At 35.2% G+C, this 20,377-nt stretch overlaps 1 protein-coding gene across 1 annotated transcript in view; it reads left to right on the top strand.

Moving 5' to 3' along the window:
• glra1 (glycine receptor, alpha 1) overlaps nucleotides 1–19,070 on the top strand; it is a 51,085-nt gene extending 32,015 nt beyond the window's left edge. Inside the window, exons 6-10 of the mRNA XM_066716628.1 lie at nucleotides 1,315–1,397; nucleotides 2,365–2,502; nucleotides 5,721–5,935; nucleotides 7,481–7,627; nucleotides 18,478–19,070. Coding sequence (XP_066572725.1) covers nucleotides 1,315–1,397; nucleotides 2,365–2,502; nucleotides 5,721–5,935; nucleotides 7,481–7,627; nucleotides 18,478–18,765 — 871 coding nt within the window. The 3' untranslated portion in view covers nucleotides 18,766–19,070. The remainder of the gene's footprint in view (nucleotides 1–1,314; nucleotides 1,398–2,364; nucleotides 2,503–5,720; nucleotides 5,936–7,480; nucleotides 7,628–18,477) is intronic.
• Nucleotides 19,071–20,377: the final 1,307 nt, after the last annotated feature.

The raw sequence follows: 20,377 nt of genomic DNA, 5'->3' as shown, positions 1-20,377 counted from the left end.
TCAGCTGAGGTTTCTCATTAGTAGAGTGTACATTTGTTGAATAAATATTAGTTTGGTGGCTTTTCAATTTCTTTCCAGCAGTGTTTCAATCACAAAATATATACAATGATAAAAGTAGTCAAAGCAATTTAAAGAATCTGCTCACTTGGCTATGTTTACTTTACATTTCCACTGGCTATGAATCCTAAACCTACCCAGATATATAAATAAATCCAAACCAGTTGTGATCTCTTTAAAATTCTTTCTGCGCCGCCTAGTGAAGTTTTAAGAAGAAAATAAAAAAATAAGTGCTTCATTCTCTGCGCTTGATAGTATCGCATAAACCCCATAGATCAGTTTTCTCTTTTCCATGAACTGCCATTAAAATCGAGCCCGGCACACTCCGCGGTGTGATCGAAAATTGCTTATAAATCACAACGTTATCTGACCAAAGCAGATTGATGCTATCACTGCCCTGCATGTAAGTGAAATTGAACCAGTCCGGCTGAGCATCCCCTTTGTTTCAGAATCGTGATAGTCTGTCTGCTATTTTTTTTTTTTTAAGAAAAGCAGAAAAATAAATAATTAATCTGTCGTCTAATAACAGCAATTATAAACTGATAGTAAGAGATGGCATTATTGAGCTTTTAATCTATTTAATCTTTTTTTCAGTATTATACCTACATGCAATGAAGAGTGTAATTATGTAAATACTAGATTGCGGTCATCATGAGAAAACTTTTTAAATGTGGGGAATTAGTACCATCTATAAAAAGCAGCAGCGGCAAATATGAAAGCCACGACCTTTAGCAAGCATAATCCAAATCTAAATCAGAGTGTTGTAGTCTTGCTGTATGAGTATACAGTAGGCCTAATATAGTGGAGGGGAGCAGTTGTTGGTAAAAGATTAAATTGCTGATAAATGTGTCCTTCTCGATGGGAATAAACAAAGGGCTATTATTTGAATCTCAGGAGACTGTGAGAGTGTATAAGCATCTGTCAGCTGCACAATATCTCTCACATACCCCTTCCTTGCTGGTACCTTGTTGGCCACAACTGGAGTTCAGACGAATTATTATTGTTCTGTTGTGTTGTTTGTTTTACCCGATCAAATATATAAATGTATTTTATTGATGCTCTCAGTTAATTACTTAAGGCCAGAGTAGGAAGTCTCAACTCAACAGTTTTGACAGTTTTATTTAAATCTCCAGCATTAAAGGGCCATATATATGTTATGCAAGTAAAAGAGTATTAAGTGCATTTTTGTATTTATAGTATATATACTTTTTTTAATTGGATAAGCTCTTAACTGCCTGATGAACCTGTCGTTATCAGAATAACACTGATCCTCGCCTGCCCGATGGATCTGAAGAATTTCCCCATGGATGTGCAGACCTGTATCATGCAGCTGGAGAGCTGTGAGTATCCCATTATCCTTAAAGCAGGGCCAGGTGATTTATTTCATTGTGCGAGATGGATGTGCGGTTCATCTGAAAGACAGGATGATGTAGAAGGCAATGATACTAGAGCAGCTTGGAGCAGATACACTGTTCAACTGGGATTTGCTTTCGTCTACCGTGGCTTTTTTTTTTTTGTTTGTTTGTTCGTTTGTTTCCTTCCCCTTCTTCTCAAATGACACGACCAATGCTTGTGTTTTTCTTGTTTTCCTTTGCTAAAATGAATGTCTGGGGCCAACTCTCCTGTGATAAAATAAATGAAACAGTGATTTAATGTACAGATGTATGGGAACATATATTATGCTTATGAATGAGCTTTTCTTTTTTATATGGAATTAAGACACATGTCTCTACTTCAGGGTCTTTAAAAATATGATTTTATTTTAGACATTTTAGGGTGTCAACTTTGTGACTGACATAAACAAAACAACATTATAATACTATTTTAAATATTCAAAAGGTTGCTAACATTAATTATTACTGAGTAATAGCTTGCTTTTTTATGTAGTTGAATTTTATAATCATAAACAAGAAGTTCACTTTTCAAATATGTAAATGAACATAATATCGTATTTAATAAAATTAACATACAAAATGAATAAATAGCAACTGACTAGAGTTCTAATACATATAATAAATCATTACACTGCCTTTAAATATGCTATGGAAATTTCAGGGACTGAACACACCTCAATGTTCAAATTATTTATAGATTTCTTACCCTTTCATTCACCAATAGTTTCAAGGTTTTATTTTTCAAACATCAACCATGCACTATTCATGTTTCGTACCAACTTGTGTAAGCAGATGGTGTTTTAATAAAGAACGGCTGTTGGTAAAATTAAAATAAATAAAGTATACATATATGGAACAATAAAAATGTCTACTTTGGCTCTACATTGCACCTTTCTGTGTCTCCCTGTGCTAGTTGGATACACCATGAATGACCTCATCTTTGAATGGGATGAGAAGGGAGCTGTGCAGGTGGCAGATGGACTGACCTTACCTCAGTTTATTTTAAAAGAAGAAAAGGATTTGCGATACTGCACCAAGCACTACAACACAGGTTCGCCTCTTCACTTTCTCCTTTTATTTACATAAGTGTACGTGTCTGTCTGTCTGTATGTGTGTGTCGCGTTGCGGGGATTATCTACAGTCAGGTCAGTTGTTTATTCATGGAGCAGTTCGCTTATAATGAGAATATGCAGGCCATTTTCTGTTCTGTTTGTAATGTTTAGGATATTCAGGAATGCAGGAGAAAGGGATGCTAAAGCCATATTCTCTTCATCTTCCACGGTCTCATCAACTCAACTGAAAACCATCTGTCCAGCCGAGTTCGCCAGTCTGGATTTGTTACACTCCAGATAAAATTTAAAAGGGCTGAAGGCCAGTTTATTTTACATCTAAAATAGATGTGGGGGAAGAAAAGAGAAAAAAAGAAAAGGACAGGAACAGATTTATTTTGTTTTTCTTAATTTTTTCACAATTAACTATTGCTGAGGCTTCAGGAAAGGCCCTGATGCAAATTCAAGCAAACAAAAAACACTCTGATAAGTAGATGTATCTAAATTATTACTAAAGTAATGTGTACACATATAAATATGTAAGCAGTCACAATAGCAAATTCAATTTCCTGTAACGGATCTTATTCTTCATTAAGCATGCCTTTATTTTCCAGTCAGAAAAGCAAATTATAAAATTATCAGCTAATATTTTAATATTCATATATTAAATATGTTTTCTAAACATTTTCACACATGATACTGCTGAAAAATAAATGTGCTGATACTATTTTGTATTCTAAAGCAAATTAAAAATGTACAGTGGTCTTTTTAGATAAATCTTTCCTCAATTGTCTGATTACTGGGTTATTTATTTTCCTTTAAAGAAAATATATATTTTATATTTAGTGTATATACAAATTAGACTTAGATTAAATTAGATCTTTCTCTTATGAATTAAGTGCCCTAAAATGCTAAGAATGTAAATTAATGGTGTGATTACATGAATTTCATGTTCACAGAGCACAATAATTTTCCATGAAAGTGTTTCCCTTGTGGACGCAAAATGCAGTGTAAGAGGTTGCACAGGCCTCCTCATTCCTATCACTAGCAGTAAACATGTCCCTGACTTTGCAATCCAAGGTCATTCAAGACAAGGACCCCGATAAACACAAGGAGAAGATTAAACATTTCGCTTCTCCATGTTTTTATGGCTTTAACTTGTAATTGCACTTCAATTCCTGTCATATTGTGATACTCCAAACCTTGTTTTGGATGCTGCATACTGTACGAGGCCCAGGATCTTTCTCAAAGAGTTAAGCTGCCTGTACCATAGGTGCAGGTGACAAGTTGGCATGTTCAGAATCACGCTATAACTAGGCATGTTGCATCTGTTTTCTGAAGGACAAGTGCTGAGCGTTGCAATCTGCCGCTCCCGCCTGTCATGGGGTTGGTTTGTGCTGGTACACACCAGTGGGGACCCTCAGGTTTCGCATTCATCTCTCCTCTTCGAGCTGAAGTCTTCAAGGGCAGTCGTGTTTTGAAGCCACTGCCATTCGGTGTGATCTGCCACTGTGCATGTGCTCTGCTGACTTCCAACTCAGCCTCAACAAAGCATTAACCAGCCATCTTCCTCAATGTTATTCAGTTATGAATTGAAAACGTCCTGGCCTGGTGCCTACTGCACTTGTGTTTACAATATTTTTTAATACTTTTTATATTTTGTGCTTTTAGTCTTTTTGGAGTAATTGGTGTAACACTAATATTAGATTGCTAGTGTTTTCCACAGATAAATGTGGTAATCAGAACATCTACTTTCTTTCTACTGATTACTGCTGCTACTAGTAGTGTTATTATTAGTAGTAATACTCATTAGTATATTTTTAGTAATAAGAAAAATAACAAGTGCTCTTCCAACATGTTAAAGGCCCTGGAGTGTATCACAGTGATAAACCAATAGCGATTAAACAGCTTGTACTCTTCCAAAGCAATGCTTTATGGCTGAATCTGATTTAATCTAAAGTCACAGTGAAGACATCTGTCTTAAAGAGATGGAGGCTAATTAAATGAAATCAAAGCCTGTGGCCCAGTGAGAAATGTCATTTATTTAATGAAGAGGTGTCTTTTTATAACCTTTATTTTTCGAGAAAAAAAAACAAAAAACTAAGGTTATCTGGATAAAAAGGCATTAAATAGGACATGAAAATAAGTACAGGTAGCCAACATTATTTACATTTGAAAAAGTCCTGAAATTGCTTCTAGAGCAAGGAAGGACATATCCGAAAGATTGATTAAACAGCCAAATTTTTTAAGTGTTATCACTGAATGGTAAATATTTCATTGTTAATTATTCGGCTCCTGTCAGGATTTTAAGATTAAAATTCCAGTGTAGCCACTTTCAATATGTTAGCTTACATTCTTGGCGGGGGCGTGTTCATGCAGCTGTTGTCTGTCTGCTGCTGCTAGTGAAATGCAAGACAGTTTGAAGAAATCTATTTCTCTGAGAGCTGAAAGTGACAGCAGACGGATTGCCCAGCTAAAGACATCTCCCCTTTATGAATGTAAACTAAGATTTTGAAAGTGATTGCATTACACTTATATTTGCACTTTTAAAACTCTTCAGGGTTGGAATAATACAAAAACATATGGGGTGAAGGTAACAATCTGGCACATTCATGAACAGCTTAAACAGAATAAAAACATGACTACATGCAGGCTAGTGAAACAGATAAAGTGACATGACTATGATTGATGCTATATCTTTCAGAACCCCAGGAATGCAACTTTAAGTGAGGGTTATATGATTGTGCATAATTGGTTTAATTATTATTTATCATAATTATCATCATCATAATGGTGGCTTAAAAAATGGTGAAATGTATATCACCAATTTTAGCTGCAAGCTGATTTTTAACAGCACTTTCAAACATATTTCAGAGGAAGACCCTTTCTAACCTGCTAAAACACTTGTCTAGGCATTTGAAGACTTGGCTTCTCTTTCAAAGGGGTCAGACTCAGAGTGAGAGATTTGCTTTTTCCACCAGAAGCAGGAAAATTATGGGACATTGTGCAACACTGAGCATCCAAATGAAATGAAATAAAATAAGTAAAATTCTCATGAAAATAGAATCTGTTTTGTGAAATATGTTTCTTTTTGTCTTTGGGCTGGTGTGGGTGTCGTGCTCCTGATGAGAAACAACACACCCTAATAAATAAATTCCCCAAAAATACTGTATCATGTTCACAAAACTGTTTTGTGTTTGTGTTTTGGTTGTGTCTCCAGGGAAGTTTACCTGTATTGAGGCTCGTTTCCATCTGGAGAGACAAATGGGCTACTACCTGATCCAGATGTACATTCCCAGTCTCCTTATCGTCATCTTGTCCTGGGTCTCCTTCTGGATCAATATGGATGCCGCTCCTGCTCGAGTGGGCCTGGGAATCACCACTGTGCTCACCATGACCACTCAGAGCTCTGGTTCCCGGGCCTCCCTTCCAAAGGTGTGTTGATAACACTTCTAGCTAGTGCTACAAAGACCATTATTTATAATGATCCTGTTGTGGGGGTGTCAACCTCCTGCTTTCTCCAGAGGGTAAACATTTCCTGTTTCACTGGGTGGCCATTTTGGCATTGCTTGTGTGTCACCTGTGTTGCGATGTGGTGCCCAGATAGGCTGGAGAACACAGGAGCCAACTACACATATACACCACCTTGGCAGCTGAGCTAGACTTGACCCTGTTAATGCCCGTGTTATGTTGGTAGATGATCCAAAAGTTGCTGTATAGTGAGTGGGAATACCTCCCACAAACACAAAGTGGCCACATCATGGGGATATAGGCTTTTTTCCTTTATTAGACAATACACATATGGGAATCTCGTTTCCTGTTCAGCGTTATTTTGTATATAAATCCGCATAATATGAAGAAGCTCTCTACTGGTAAACCAACTTACTCAACTTGAATTGGCAGCTCATAAAAGTGTCATAATTGATTATGCCCCTGAATTAGTTTGAAGCAGAAATATTTCTCCACACGTAGGAACAACATCAGTGATCATTTAAAAGCAATTTGAAAGCAGAAGTGACACTAACCACATGTGAAGTCAAAGCACCTTCAAGAGTAATTGGGTGCTAGTGAGTAAAAACTGGTGTGTGCTGCATATATAATCAATTAATGTGAAATTTACCAAAAAAGTTTCCCTCTGTTTTGTTTGTTGACATTGGGTGATTCATGTGCTCTGAAAATCGAGCAACTGAACCGTGGTGCATGTGCAAGTTGAGCTGTCACAATAATGATTACGCAGTACAGCTGAGCCAAGGTGCCGGCACTGCTTTTGGTAGCAAAATCACTATGCAGTGGGGTCTGAGAGAGAGCTGAATGTAAAAATTTAATATTTATAATGTCATGGCTGCAATGGACACATCCCTTTGCACATCCTTATTTGCCACAATACGAACTCCAGGGAGTGTTGCATTTTTAATTAAGCACTTTATTAGGGATTATGAAATGAAATATGAATATAATATAGTTATAATAGTAGTTATATGTATTATTATATGTATATAGTTTCACACCATAGGATATATCATAGTGCAATCCTGTTCAGTTGTATATGTATGTATTTCAATTTCCAAAATGCCATTTCTGCTCTTCGTCCATAAGCAGCAGTTTAGAACGAGGGCTGAGATTAAAATACTGGGAATTATCCAAAAGCTATTCAGTCCAGTGCCTTTTCATCAATTGAGCAATGTTTCTTGAACCATGCGTTGTGTAATGCCATCTAAACTGTGTATTGAAGAGGTTGCAGCACTGGCAACTGTGGTCACTGACTTGTCAATAAAAAAAGACAACAGGATCGTATCCAAGCAGACAAAAGGCCTAGTTCAACCCGACTTCAGATACACAAAATGGGGAAGACTGAATGGTCATCATCCCCTGGAGTGCAACTGTCACATTAGCTGTAATGGATGCCGTGTCACAGGAGGCTCATACGGAGCACATGTTTTCTGCTCTTTAATGGTGCTGTTTTTTTTTCTTTGGGTGTAGGTATCTTATGTGAAAGCCATTGACATCTGGATGGCAGTGTGCCTGCTTTTTGTGTTCTCGGCCCTGCTGGAGTATGCTGCTGTCAACTTCATCGCCCGACAACACAAGGAGCTGCTGCGCTTCCGAAGAAGGAGGCGACACCACAAGGTAAATCACCCTCTTTCCACTCTCTCCGTTTCAAAGACAGGACAGGAATAGTTTGCCCCATCTTGCCTGCCCATTGTTACGTTGTCAGTTGCACATCCAGGTGTGTGCCCTTGTTCTCCAAACATCCATTAAAAAAGCTTGCCGAAAGTATGTTTCCCCGAGAGTATTGATTCAAAGGGCTCATTAATGTGTTATGAATCCATTATTATGTAATCATTTACTGATCTGGCTCTATCCGAGGATAATCATATTCAACAAAAGAGTTACAGGGAACTGTGAAAATGTCCAGAAAGTTGATTTAGTGATATAACTAAAACAAAAATATGATCCACGAATAAAACAAGTTCGATAAGTTGATGGTTGAGTGTGGATGAATTGCTTCCCTTATTTATTTAAAATGCAGTCCATATATCCCGAGCTTCCAAGACACTCTGTACCAAACCCAGTGATCATCCTTGGTCGAAACCAAGTCAGCTAAATGCCCATCGGAGCGAAAAGCAACTAGTAACCTTCCAAAATATAAGACGGGAGAGCTTTGCGACTTGGCACGGCTTGGTAACTCTTTCAAAACAATAAAGAAACTCAGATAGTAATATTTCAGTGGACAGATGGAGAACACACATGCCCTTACCGATTCACTGTTGCTGTTTCTCATTCCATTGTTATTTGCCATTGTAACCATCTAGACCTAGAAAAGATTCACTTCTGAGGATCCCTCAGGTTGCAATATGAGGAAATGAGGTACAGCAGACAGGGGATTCTTGTGATTTCAGGGTAACCTGAGGCAATCTTATCTTCATCTCATACAATATCTCTGCTTATCCTGTTGTCTTGAGTATCCCCAAACTTCAAAATGTTGTGTGGGCTTTTTGTAAGTAGTTTTTTGAAGAAATTGTTTCAGAAGCTATTTTCATTTGGAAATGGGAGTTATTCTGCTAGATCACAACGTAAGACAAATCAACAGCAGTGGCACAAGACAGACCACACAAGACCAAACAGAATTTATGGACAAATTTGACCCATCTTCCAAATGCCCATTCGAAACCTAAGATTGAGTTTTTCACTGGTTATTTCTCAGAGGCATGTGGTAAACAAAAAGCCATCGCATCATGCTTCTCGTGCTGAGCATTGTAGGATAAACATATAAAGTCTCTCATCCATTGAAAAGGAGATCGTATTACTTTCATGGAAATACACTTGAAAATGCACCAGGAATACATCACTGAAGCATTTCACTTTGTACAGGCCAATGCACAGTAATCCAACAATAATTTTACCCAAGGATGTTCTGCCAGGTCAATTTCATAAGAAACAAATTTGCTCACTTTAAATAGCTGCTCATAGTTCTTTTACCTCACAGTGAACGCTCTCTGAAGAAGACCTAAAAAATTCAATAAAAAATGATGGCTGGAAGTATATTTACATTTTCCATGTTCATTCTAAAAGAATCAGACACAGAGGATTGTGTGTAATTCACCAAGCACTGTCTTAATGAGGTTGAAGTAAATCTTAAAATGTCTTGACTGCCACTACAGATTTATTAGTTCCATTGTTTCCACTGACTTGGTACACCTAAACATACGCTGAGAGTAACTTGAAGATAATCTTGTATATAGGAGCAAGACAATATATATATATATATATATATATATATATATATATATATATATATATATATATATTAACAAAATAAACTAAAATAGCGGCACATTAAATGTATTTTGAAATAAATTATGTACTAATTATAGCATAAGACAAAGAAGGAACATATCTTATTTTGAAATATTACAACCTACTTATTTTGATTTTCTTCAAAGTTCAAAAATTAATGAAGTTACAAAACATAAAACAAACCCTTATAATTGAGGATCTTGCCCTTTCAGTCTGTGGTATATATATTCTCATTTCTTGCAGAGGTCAGGCCTGAACAAGCAACTTCTCATTGCATGAGTCAGAAAAAGAATGTCACAGCCACTGTTTAGCACTTCAAAACTGCAGAATTAATTTAAAAAAACGAGAGCTAATCATTTCTCCATGTCCCCTGTACTGTAATTACCAACGGGGTAATAAATCAGCACACTCGGCAAACCTCATGCACAATGAACCTGCATCTATTTCATTGTCAGGGGAGGAGAAAAAAAACATAACGTTTAAAAAAATTTCAACAAATAGCATCTTGGAACAGAGTAACAAATCAGTCTAAGAGCTCAGACAACACCCACGCAAAGCACAGACGTGCCCAGAATCCAGTGTGTTTTGCTCCGGGTTTTATAGCGTTCAAGAACATTTTGATGCCACCAAAATCACCCCCAGAACTCTAATTTAGAGTACAAATAACAATGAGTACATCACTCCTTACAAACTTAAGCTAAACCAAATGTTAGTTTGATGGGGTAATGAAAAATAAATAAGTAAATACAATTTGGACCACTGGGACTTTGATGTTGAAAGGAACAGCAGATCACTGGAGAGAAAGGCCACAGTCGATGTTGCTTAATACCAGATCATATAAATTCTACTGACATAGATGATTTATAGCATTAATCAGTCTCCTGCACTCACAGGACACTAAACTAATTTTTTATTAATCAGTTCTGTTCTTCTGCATAGAATCACGACTTCAGTACAAAATGAAATAAATATACATATGATGGACAATATCTATACATAGTGGGTATCTGATTTAAAATAATATTACTACTAAATATTTAATGCTTCAGTCTGGCATACTTCTATAACACAATTCTCCTCATAAAAAAATAAAGATAAACTATATTTCTAAATAAAATTGATTAGACAATGCTCCTTGTGAGGCATATCTTAAATGTCATAAATATTAATATGCATTTTTTACATGACTAGGCATCTTACTGATTTTAGATAGATTTTACTATTGCACTTTGAAAAAATAAATGTTATTTCAAAAATATTATTTTTACATTATTATCTCTCCATCAGCTAATTACCATTTATTTTTGTTTTATGTATGTATGTACGTATGTATGTATTTACGTACATCTGTATGTATAAATATATCTATTTGTGTTTTATATGTAGTTATTTATTATTAATTGATTATGTAATTATTATTGATTGATTGATCGTTTGCCTTCAATTAAAGTAACTATTTTAATGTTGCTGTATTGAAGAAATCAGATTTTCTTTTAAAACCAACTTTTTGTCAACATAAAGAATATTTTGTGTCATTCTCTATCATGAACATGAAATATATATATTGCAAATGTTTTCTTTAGACAGATAATCAAAAACAAAAAACAAAAAAACTCTACAAACTAAATATCCTACCAGGGGTCATTTTCATCTGGCATGCAGATTAATAGGAATCTAGGAAATTCAAATGTATTCTTGGTATTAGATTATGACATGCTGGTAGCATGAGGATTCTTAGAAATGTATTTTTGTCCTCTTCTGATTCACCACAACATTTATACAAAAATGAAGGTGAACTGTAGCACTGAGTAAATCACAGCCTTCCATTTTTGGCTGTAGTATGAGCATCAAAATTTCGGTGGTGCTCATTAAAGTATAATGAATGTGTTGTGACCACTCTGCATAATAAAATTGAAACTCCTTAACTGGGTATCTTAAGAAATCAATATTGATTATCCAGGCAGTAGCATTTTTCTTTCCCTTGGCTCTGTCAACTTGAATAATTGCATATAAATATAAACTTGTCATGCTAACAAGCATAAACAAAACATATGTATGTATGACTTTATTTCAAAATATTATATCTGATCCTGCCACACCAAAATCTAATGCAAAAGCTGATAGCAATCTAGGTTTAACCTAAAACTGTAGAACATGACTTCTTGTCTTACCAAGAGAGCTGACGTTGCATTGCTCCAAGGTTATGCAAATGTAAAAGATCCTAAGAAGTCACATTCTGATTTTCGATGGTGTGACAGGGGATGGCCTTAGTGGTTGTTTTTGGAAGGATTGTCACAATGTGTTAGTGGTTTTAAACAGCTATATACAAAGGTCAAACCCAAGATCAGACTTGCTATTGCTTTACGAAGTTCTATCTCTTGACTCTTATGACCCTGAATATTATCTGGCGTCTGTATATTGCTGATTATAGCTTGTTGCAAATGGCTAATTCCTTTACTTTATTGTAGGTTCAGAGGTCACAAACAGGCTGAAAATGTAAACGAATGTTTTGGTTTCCATGCACTGCTCAGTCTGTTGTATCTTTGAATGAGACAGCAACCTCAAAGCTTGAGAACCCATCATGTAAAGTAAGATGTTCTGCTGCTGGCGAAGAGGAAAAGCCAACTGTGCAGAGTCATACTTCTAGGTGAAAGGGATTTGAATTCCTGAAAAAAATAGGAAGAGAAAATGCTAGAAATATTTGAGTGCATCACTTCCATGAACTAAGTAGCAGTAGTCTGGCTTTCTGAAAATACCATTATAGTGATGTAAATAGTACAAAGATCAAAATAAATCCCAAATCCCATTTCAGAAATCCCAAATCCCTCAGCGCTGCATGTTCCAGGTGAACATGGATTAGTTTTCCATTTCTAGGAGACTCGGGACAATCTGATCCACACTTATTTAATCTGAAAACCGTGGTCTGTCTGCAGGAGCATCTCTCTTCAATAAGCATAAATAATTGATGGGAAATGAGTATCCTTATTAGTGTTCAAGAGAGATGAGGTTTTAATTTGTTTTCTTTTATCATGGCCAATTATAACACAGCACATTATATTAAACAAATATTTAAAATCAGCAGAGGAATATAGTAATATAATAATTCTATAATTATTCTTATCCATTTTAATGACTACATCACTCTTCTTATTTAGTTTTTTTTTTTTAAGAAATAAGATTAATTGTTTTATTTATTAGTGATACAGATATGGATATAGACACTTTCAGACCCTTGATGAAGTTGTCCACCGTATTGTTTAATAAATGAAAAAGTAAAGAATGTTATGACTGTCAGTACTATATACATCAATAGTACATGATAAATACATGAATAAATACATCTAATATATTTAGTGGAGGCCAGCCAAGAACATTGTTTTTGTACTGCTTTAACCATTTGGTCATAGACTTGTGTTCTTCAGAAGGTAATTGTGCTGGAAGTCCTCTTGTGGGCAAGCTTAAGCTTCTCGACTTGATTTAATGATCTAAATGTCTTTTGTGTGTGTGTCAAATGTACCGTTGATCTGCGTGTACAAAATCAGGAGTCTTGAAAACACCCAGTATAAATATATGTAATTATTTTTGACAGATATGATATCGCTCTATACGACTGTAACCGTCTTGAAATCAGTCAAGATCAAATTTTAGTTGATTGCATAAAGGGTCTGAAGAAATGTGCTGGTCACTTTATATGTGTGTGTGATAGATCTATATATAGGTTGATCTAGATTGGTGACGGGATTATGAACACCCTGAATGTATAAGGAACCAGCAAGACAGGGGCATCACCTTAGATCTATAGTGCAGTCAGGATGCTTGTGTTGGCCAGCGGAATCCATTAAGCTGTTTGAACAAATCTAATCAAGTGTCTCAGAGGAGAAGTTTTACATTACACTTACATCCACTATTGGATTCGCCAGCGATTCCAATGAATTCTTAATTAATCTGGCGGTACAATAAAAGCCCTTAAACTACAGCTTTGACCATGGAAGGGAGAAAAATGTATCCCACAGTCACCTTTGGTACAGCAGAAGCACTGGGCGTTTTCAAATTAATCTCCTTGACCACTGTTGATAGTCTGACATTCACTGGGGAGGAGCCCCTGATAACTGCCTTTAGAAGCCATCAGTCAATCAACAACTGCAGCTGCTGTCAGATATTTGCTTTAACAATACAACCATAAAACTGTTTTTTCTTATGCAGATAATGCTCTTTTGTTGTCTGACCTTATTCAAAGGGAAATGGGCTTTGAGCTGCAAATAAATGCTGCTACCCCCCTCTACTGGGATACCATAGAATTGCACCTGTTCACAAGTTATTGAAGTTAAGAGAGACTTTTCAAATAAATCAAAACAATATGCTAATGCAGTATTCTAGATAGGCGACCCATGCATGTTTTTAGTATTAAATGTTAAGATGGCGGTTTGTGCAAAATTAAAAACATTTAATTTAAATACAATAATAATAATCTGTATTTTATATGTCTTTCATGTCTGGATATCCCAAAGCTCTTCACTATAAAAACAATAGTCAGCTACACATGAGTATTATAAAAATGCATACAATTCCAGACATTAAAAGCCATTAAAACAATAAAAACAGCACAGCAATATTAAAAGGTAGTTGCAAATTTGCCCAACAAATAAAATATTACATATCAAGATTTTTCTTAAAGACTGTACATGTTGGCAGATTTCTATGATTTGCGATTCATATTGATTTCAAAACCTCTATCAGATTAAGTGCAATTAAATCAGTTTGTCTTCACGGAAAAAATGCTTATTTTATTTAGAAAGAGATTTGCATTTTCATTCCAAAGGAAAAATCAACGTACTTTTCAACCAAAACATTGGCTTTGCAAAATATAGAAACACGTGGAAATACAACAATACCGATATAGCTACAACATATATAGCTACATTTAAATGCAATGTTCAAGTATTTGCATTGTATTTAGTTGTACGGGAATGTGCATTTTTAGAATATTTATTGTTTTTTACACGTACCACGTTTTTTACCATTTTCATCCATCTTACCTAATTAACATACCTTTAAATGATGTGGGTGATAATTACCATACTAGATCATTTACAGTGTATACACATTTTAAGACTGCTATTTTCTTAAAACTTTTATCAACTTTAAATGAATTATGTATGGTAATAGAATTTTGTTTTTATGATGCATTAATTCCCAATTATACTTCCAATCAGTTTTCTCAAACTAATTTGTAGTAAATTTGATTATTGAAAGGAATTTGATCTTATTGTATTTGATTAAATGTATTGTATTCCACCCAGAGTTTAGACAATTTAGATTTCTATCAATCAAAAGAATATGTTTACACAAGGGAAATTGAACATTGGCCTTACAAAACTTTTGATTGTAAATGTTACTTTTAGTTTTTTCAATACAAACCTGTCGCTTTATTATGGCAGCCCCGGGATATTTTAATAACATAACCTTTTGGCTTCATTCTCCCTTACACTGCTATGCAATGACAAGAGCTCATTAGGGAAAAGCTCTTGATTGATCTAGGATAATCAGCTCATTAGAGATGAATGTTACTTCAGGGGCAAAGGGATTTTTTTCCCTTGAAGTAGTGATCTAAACTGTCTTGTGCTGGAAGCTAAGCAGACAAGAATAAAAATAATTGTATGCAAGTAATTGTACAGTATTTACTTTATCAGTGCCAAATATATTTTTCACTTAGGCACACACATACACAGGAAGATAACCACACATACACACACATTCGTGAGGACAGCGGGAAACAAGAAGTCTCAATGAACACATCAACTATCCAACTCCACCAAGTCACTGAGGACATCACGATCTGCAAAGGAGTACGTCAAGGAGGAACAGTCTCTCCAAACCTCCTCATGACATCTCTTGAATAAGTGTTAAAGATTGTTGAAGGAAGAAAAAGGGCTCAAGATAAGCAGAGCTTACTTGTACAACTTAAAATGTACAGATGAAATAATTTTGTAAAAACACCAGAAGACCTTCAGTTTCAAATTCAAGAACTCTCAAGTGAACTTGAGCTTGAAATAAACATGAGTAAAACCAAAGTCACGTCCAACAGCATTATTAACACTAAGAACATTTAAGTAGATCAAAGGAAACTAGAAGAAGTCAAAAGTTATGTCTACCTTGGACAACAAATCAACTAGTATATATATACAATGTGTCAGCAGAACAGTGTGACTATAAAAAATAAATTGAAAAAATATTTATGAACAGCAAGGCCTTCCAGAGACAATATTTGGACCCTGTTAAATGTCTATAAAAAGGCAACACGTTTTAAGGAGGCAATAACTATTCTGTCAGGGTATCAAATGGTTCCAAGGAATAAATGCCATTCAAAAGTATCTCAGACATAGGGTGAACAACAGTGTTGTTATTGGAAATTACCTGCTGTTGATCATCTCTATGTAAAATGTCTAGTCCATTGATGTTGGGCAGTAATATTATTATTATAGTCCATTTCAAATTGGTGGCATTTTAATAGAACCTCCAGGGGATGTTCTGATATCATGGTGCAACACTGCAGCCCTTACACGACTGTTTTGCAGAATTCACCAGACTTTTCCAGCTCTTGATGTTGGTTTATCTCAAGGTGTTTTATTATGAATTTTAATTTTAATATGAAATCTAATTTCTTCAAAATGACATCTTCTTACACCCAGTGCTTCACAGTGTGATGTGTCATTAAGCAAATTAAGTGCATTAGCCACAGATGATATCTTTCAATTTTGCTGAGATGTACTATTATTGCATCCAATACGAATATCATTGAAATTTTTTATCCTATACAGAGCTTTTTTTTTTCTCTTTGACCTAGATATTTAACAATATGTTTGCCAACATCTGTATCCCTAAATGTTTCTAGTGACTGTGAAAAGTTTAATCAGATAGCATCCTTAAAAGTTCCCAGAATTGATAACACTCACATAGAAATTCACATAGAAGTCAGAATAAAATAGATCATTATTGGGAAAAAAAAATACTGGTTTAAATAAACAAAAAAAGAGATTTCCAAACTTTTATGGTTGAGCTTTCCTTTCTCATTTCCCTCCCAAGCCTTTTATTCAAGCTGCTATGAAAGACATTTAAATACAGTCCAATAATTACATGGCTCATATCCATAATATGATAATAAAATCAGTCCTGCAGGGAAACAGATCTTCAGTAAAATTAGTCAAGGCAGTTTCATTAAAGAATAAGGATTACAGAGTGGATTTTTCACACGTCCTGAGGACAAATTGTTTCCAGAAATCCCTAAACTCTGAAATCGGAGGGTATTAATAATTACTTCAATACAACACATAGTTGACTGAGCAATACTAAGCACTGTGTTTGTGTCTTATACTTTCTTTTATATTCTAAGGCCCCACTGAGTTACTAAATATTCAACTTAGTGTATTACCTTTAAATGCAAAGTCATGTATAAAGTCTGGTGTGTTTGTGACTACTTCAGTATTTATTTGATTATTTGCTTATTTAGTTATAAATGTAAGATGCTGTAGACCACCTTCTGGGACTCCCCATATGAAACTTCCTTGTATCTCTTAACAGACAGCTGCCTTTCTGAAAATGTAATAACATTCACCGCATGTGGAATCATAATCATAAGGGAACAATTTGGTGTGACACTTTCAAAACCACATTAAATCCCTCTATGGTGCATATAATTGCTTAAAGGGCAACATGCTTCAGTAGCTTAAGAGCAAAAACAAACTAGTTCTCATTAAAGCCCCTTTAAATCTTTGCCATTAATCAAAACAGCACAGTCAGAGATATCAACGCATTAGTCATGAGCTAAAAACTTGATGGATGAAGGAGCCAAGAGGTCCACCGTGTTGCACAAGCTGCTCACTCCTTCTATCTCTCTCCCTCTCTCTCCCTCTCTCTCCCTCTCTCTCTCTCTCTCTCGCAAAGGGGAAAGGGAGCTGCACTGCGATGTCGGGATATGAATTACTTCCCACTGCAGTGTGAAGGGCAATGTTTTATTTTTGCACGCTGGAACCGCTGGAATCTGAATTACACACCACATTAATGCAGGAATTTAATTAGGAGAAAGCCATGAATCAGGTTTAGACGATGAAAGGGACAACGTAGGGTGAACATAATGACGGAGGCTTCACTCCTCTTTATAACTTCTCATCAGGCTGCGAGTCGGGCACATTAATCATATGACCAGAGGAAAAGCAGCGCGTCGGTAATAGGTATAAAGAGTTGAAGGGAGGGAAGGACACAGAAAGGGCAGGGAGTCCCAACATTCAACTTCCGCACATAAACATGAGCGCTGTTCAAATGCAGCTGTCTTTAGTTGTGTGTGTACGCGCATCCATCCTTGCACTTTAACAGTTAAAAGTGGAAAGGCATAAAAAGCAAGGACAGAAAGAGGACGAGGTTTCTAAAAATGGATCTGAGTCACAGAAGGAGAGCATTCCTAATTTAGTCAGAGAACACATTTTTTACACATGATTTGAATTTTAAACAGGCGAAAGCACACTTAGGAATCCCGTACTTTCTTATAAGCTCGGACAAAACCGCAATCAATAGGCCTTAACCTTTATTTGTTTTCTTCTTTAAATCATCAAGTAAAACAATACAAATGTATAATGTAATGCAGATTAAAAATATAAGCAATGCAGTACTTTTTACTCAAATGTTGTCTTTTAAATGCAATTGATACAAATGACAATAAATGTTGATATTTTTATAATATACTGTCTTCTCATTTCAAAAACAAGCTCACAATGTTCCATTAACCTAGCCTAAGTATATTCTCATTTCATATTCTGCATATATTTAGCAGCAGATGTTGCCAAACCATCTAGCCTGGGTGGTATAAGGTGAACCACATTTCAACATGGTGGTCTCATTGTTTTGTTTTTGGCATAACTATGCAAATCTAGATTGACTGTTCTCGATAAATTATTATTGATTTCTACAAATGCTTTAAAAACGACATTAATCAATTAATTCAGCTATATAAATACAAATAATTAATACATCAATTAATTGCATTCATTTTTTATACATATCTTTTTTGTTTTGTTACCTGACTGTATTGACACGCAAAAGTATATACCGAGACAACACAATAAAAGTATAAAAACAGATAATTAATTTTTGATTCCTAACAGATTGAGTATTCGGCTGTGTTTCAGGAGGATGAAGCTGGGGAAGGCCGATTCAGCTTCGCCGCCTATGGCATGGGTCCCGCGTGCCTACAAGCGAAGGATGGCATCTCTATCAAAGGCAACAACAACAACGCCCCCACCTCCACCAACCCACCCGAGAAAACCATCGAGGAGATGCGGAAACTCTTCATCAGTCGTGCCAAGCGAATTGACACAGTGTCCCGAGTGGCCTTCCCTCTGGTGTTCCTCATTTTTAACATTTTCTACTGGATCATCTACAAGATTATTCGCAGCGAGGACGTTCACAAGCAGTAAAATCTCAAAGTAAAAGAAACGAAAGAAACAAATGCTGTCCCACGATGACTGGAGAGGATGTTGTTTTGGGGGGCATTGCTGGATAAGGTGTTCAAATTATTTATTGATTTGTTTATTTATTTAACTTTTTTTTTTCTCTCTCTCTTTCTCTCTCTCTTTCTCTCTTACTGGATAAATCCGGACCTGTGCAATAGCAATGCAGTAAAATGCATGAAATATGAATGTGGCAATATATTTACACAAAATATTTTAAAAAAATGAAAATGAAAAAAGAAAAAAAAGAAAAGAGAATTGCAAATATTTGACTTCTACAGACAAATCAGAGGACTAATAAGAGGAGGTTCTTCCAAATACCAACCACAACAACAACAACAACCCTGCAACAAGAATAAAAGGGCAAAAACTACAGCACTGTAATATATTATATGTATTCAAAATAAATGCAAACTAATATTTCTTCAAGGTTAGGCTATTGGATTTAGGAGATTTTTTAAAGAATCCGAGGCAGTTTGGTGCTTCCAACAATGAAGAGATGCAAAATATATAAGACTGATTGTCCCATATATTGGAAAAATGCTATATTATTTCAAATTATTAGCACTTGTCAATGCTTCCCCAACCCCTGGCCAAAAACTGGGAAGAATGCTGAGGGTTATTTCAAAGATCGAGGACATAAGTGGAGGCTTGACGAATGTGGATCAAAGATATAATGTATTTACAAGCTATTGTCTATGTGTGTTTATTTATGCATTATTTCTTGCTGTTGTTTTGCTCTTCAATTGCTGTGCCAACAAGTTTACAACTCTTTGCTGTAGTGTCATGTGTTTTATTTTGAAAATGTGTGAATATCTTGAAGGATAAATTACACGTTTCTGAATTCCATCCAAGCTAAATTATTTGTTTATTTTTTGTTTTGTTTAATATATATATATATATATATATATATATATATATATATATAGTGAAAGACAGAAAAGGGAAAAAAATGGATTTCCATATCCATGCCATTACCTGTCCCCATGATTTTGAGTCATTCTGATATTTAGCATCATGTTGTTGTGTCAGTGTACATTTGGAAATAATGTTCAATATTTTATTTTCACAAATATGTCACTTTACACATTGAAATTTAAATCATAGCAATATGCAAATTATTTTTGTAAAGATTTTGAAATCTGCCATATATTCTGGACTTTTCATTTTAAACCTTGTAGGTATAGTGGCTAATGAACACCGGACCGCAACATCAAATGAGATAGTATTGTGAAAGATAAATGAACACAGTGTAGTATGATTACCCCAATGAATGGCTGCTCATTGGTATTGACAGAATGCTAATGAATCTTATCGCTTCTAACTCATTTCTAGCAGGGGTGATCTCGCCACCATGAAATAGAATATATATATATATATATATATATATATATATATATATATATATATATATATATATATATATATATATATATATATATATATGTGTACATAAAACACAAGGGGCATCTGATTTTCTTTACCCTTCTATTTTTTAACAATACATCCACTTTTAATTTTTTGAATTACCACCAGAATTTAAAAAACGCTTCTAAAAACATATATGCATTTGACTATG

The sequence above is a fragment of the Amia ocellicauda genome, chromosome 11, assembly GCF_036373705.1.
Source record: "Amia ocellicauda isolate fAmiCal2 chromosome 11, fAmiCal2.hap1, whole genome shotgun sequence".
NCBI lineage: Eukaryota > Metazoa > Chordata > Actinopteri > Amiiformes > Amiidae > Amia > Amia ocellicauda.
Note: the sequence above shows the minus strand (reverse complement) of the source record. Positions and strands in the feature narration are given on the sequence as shown.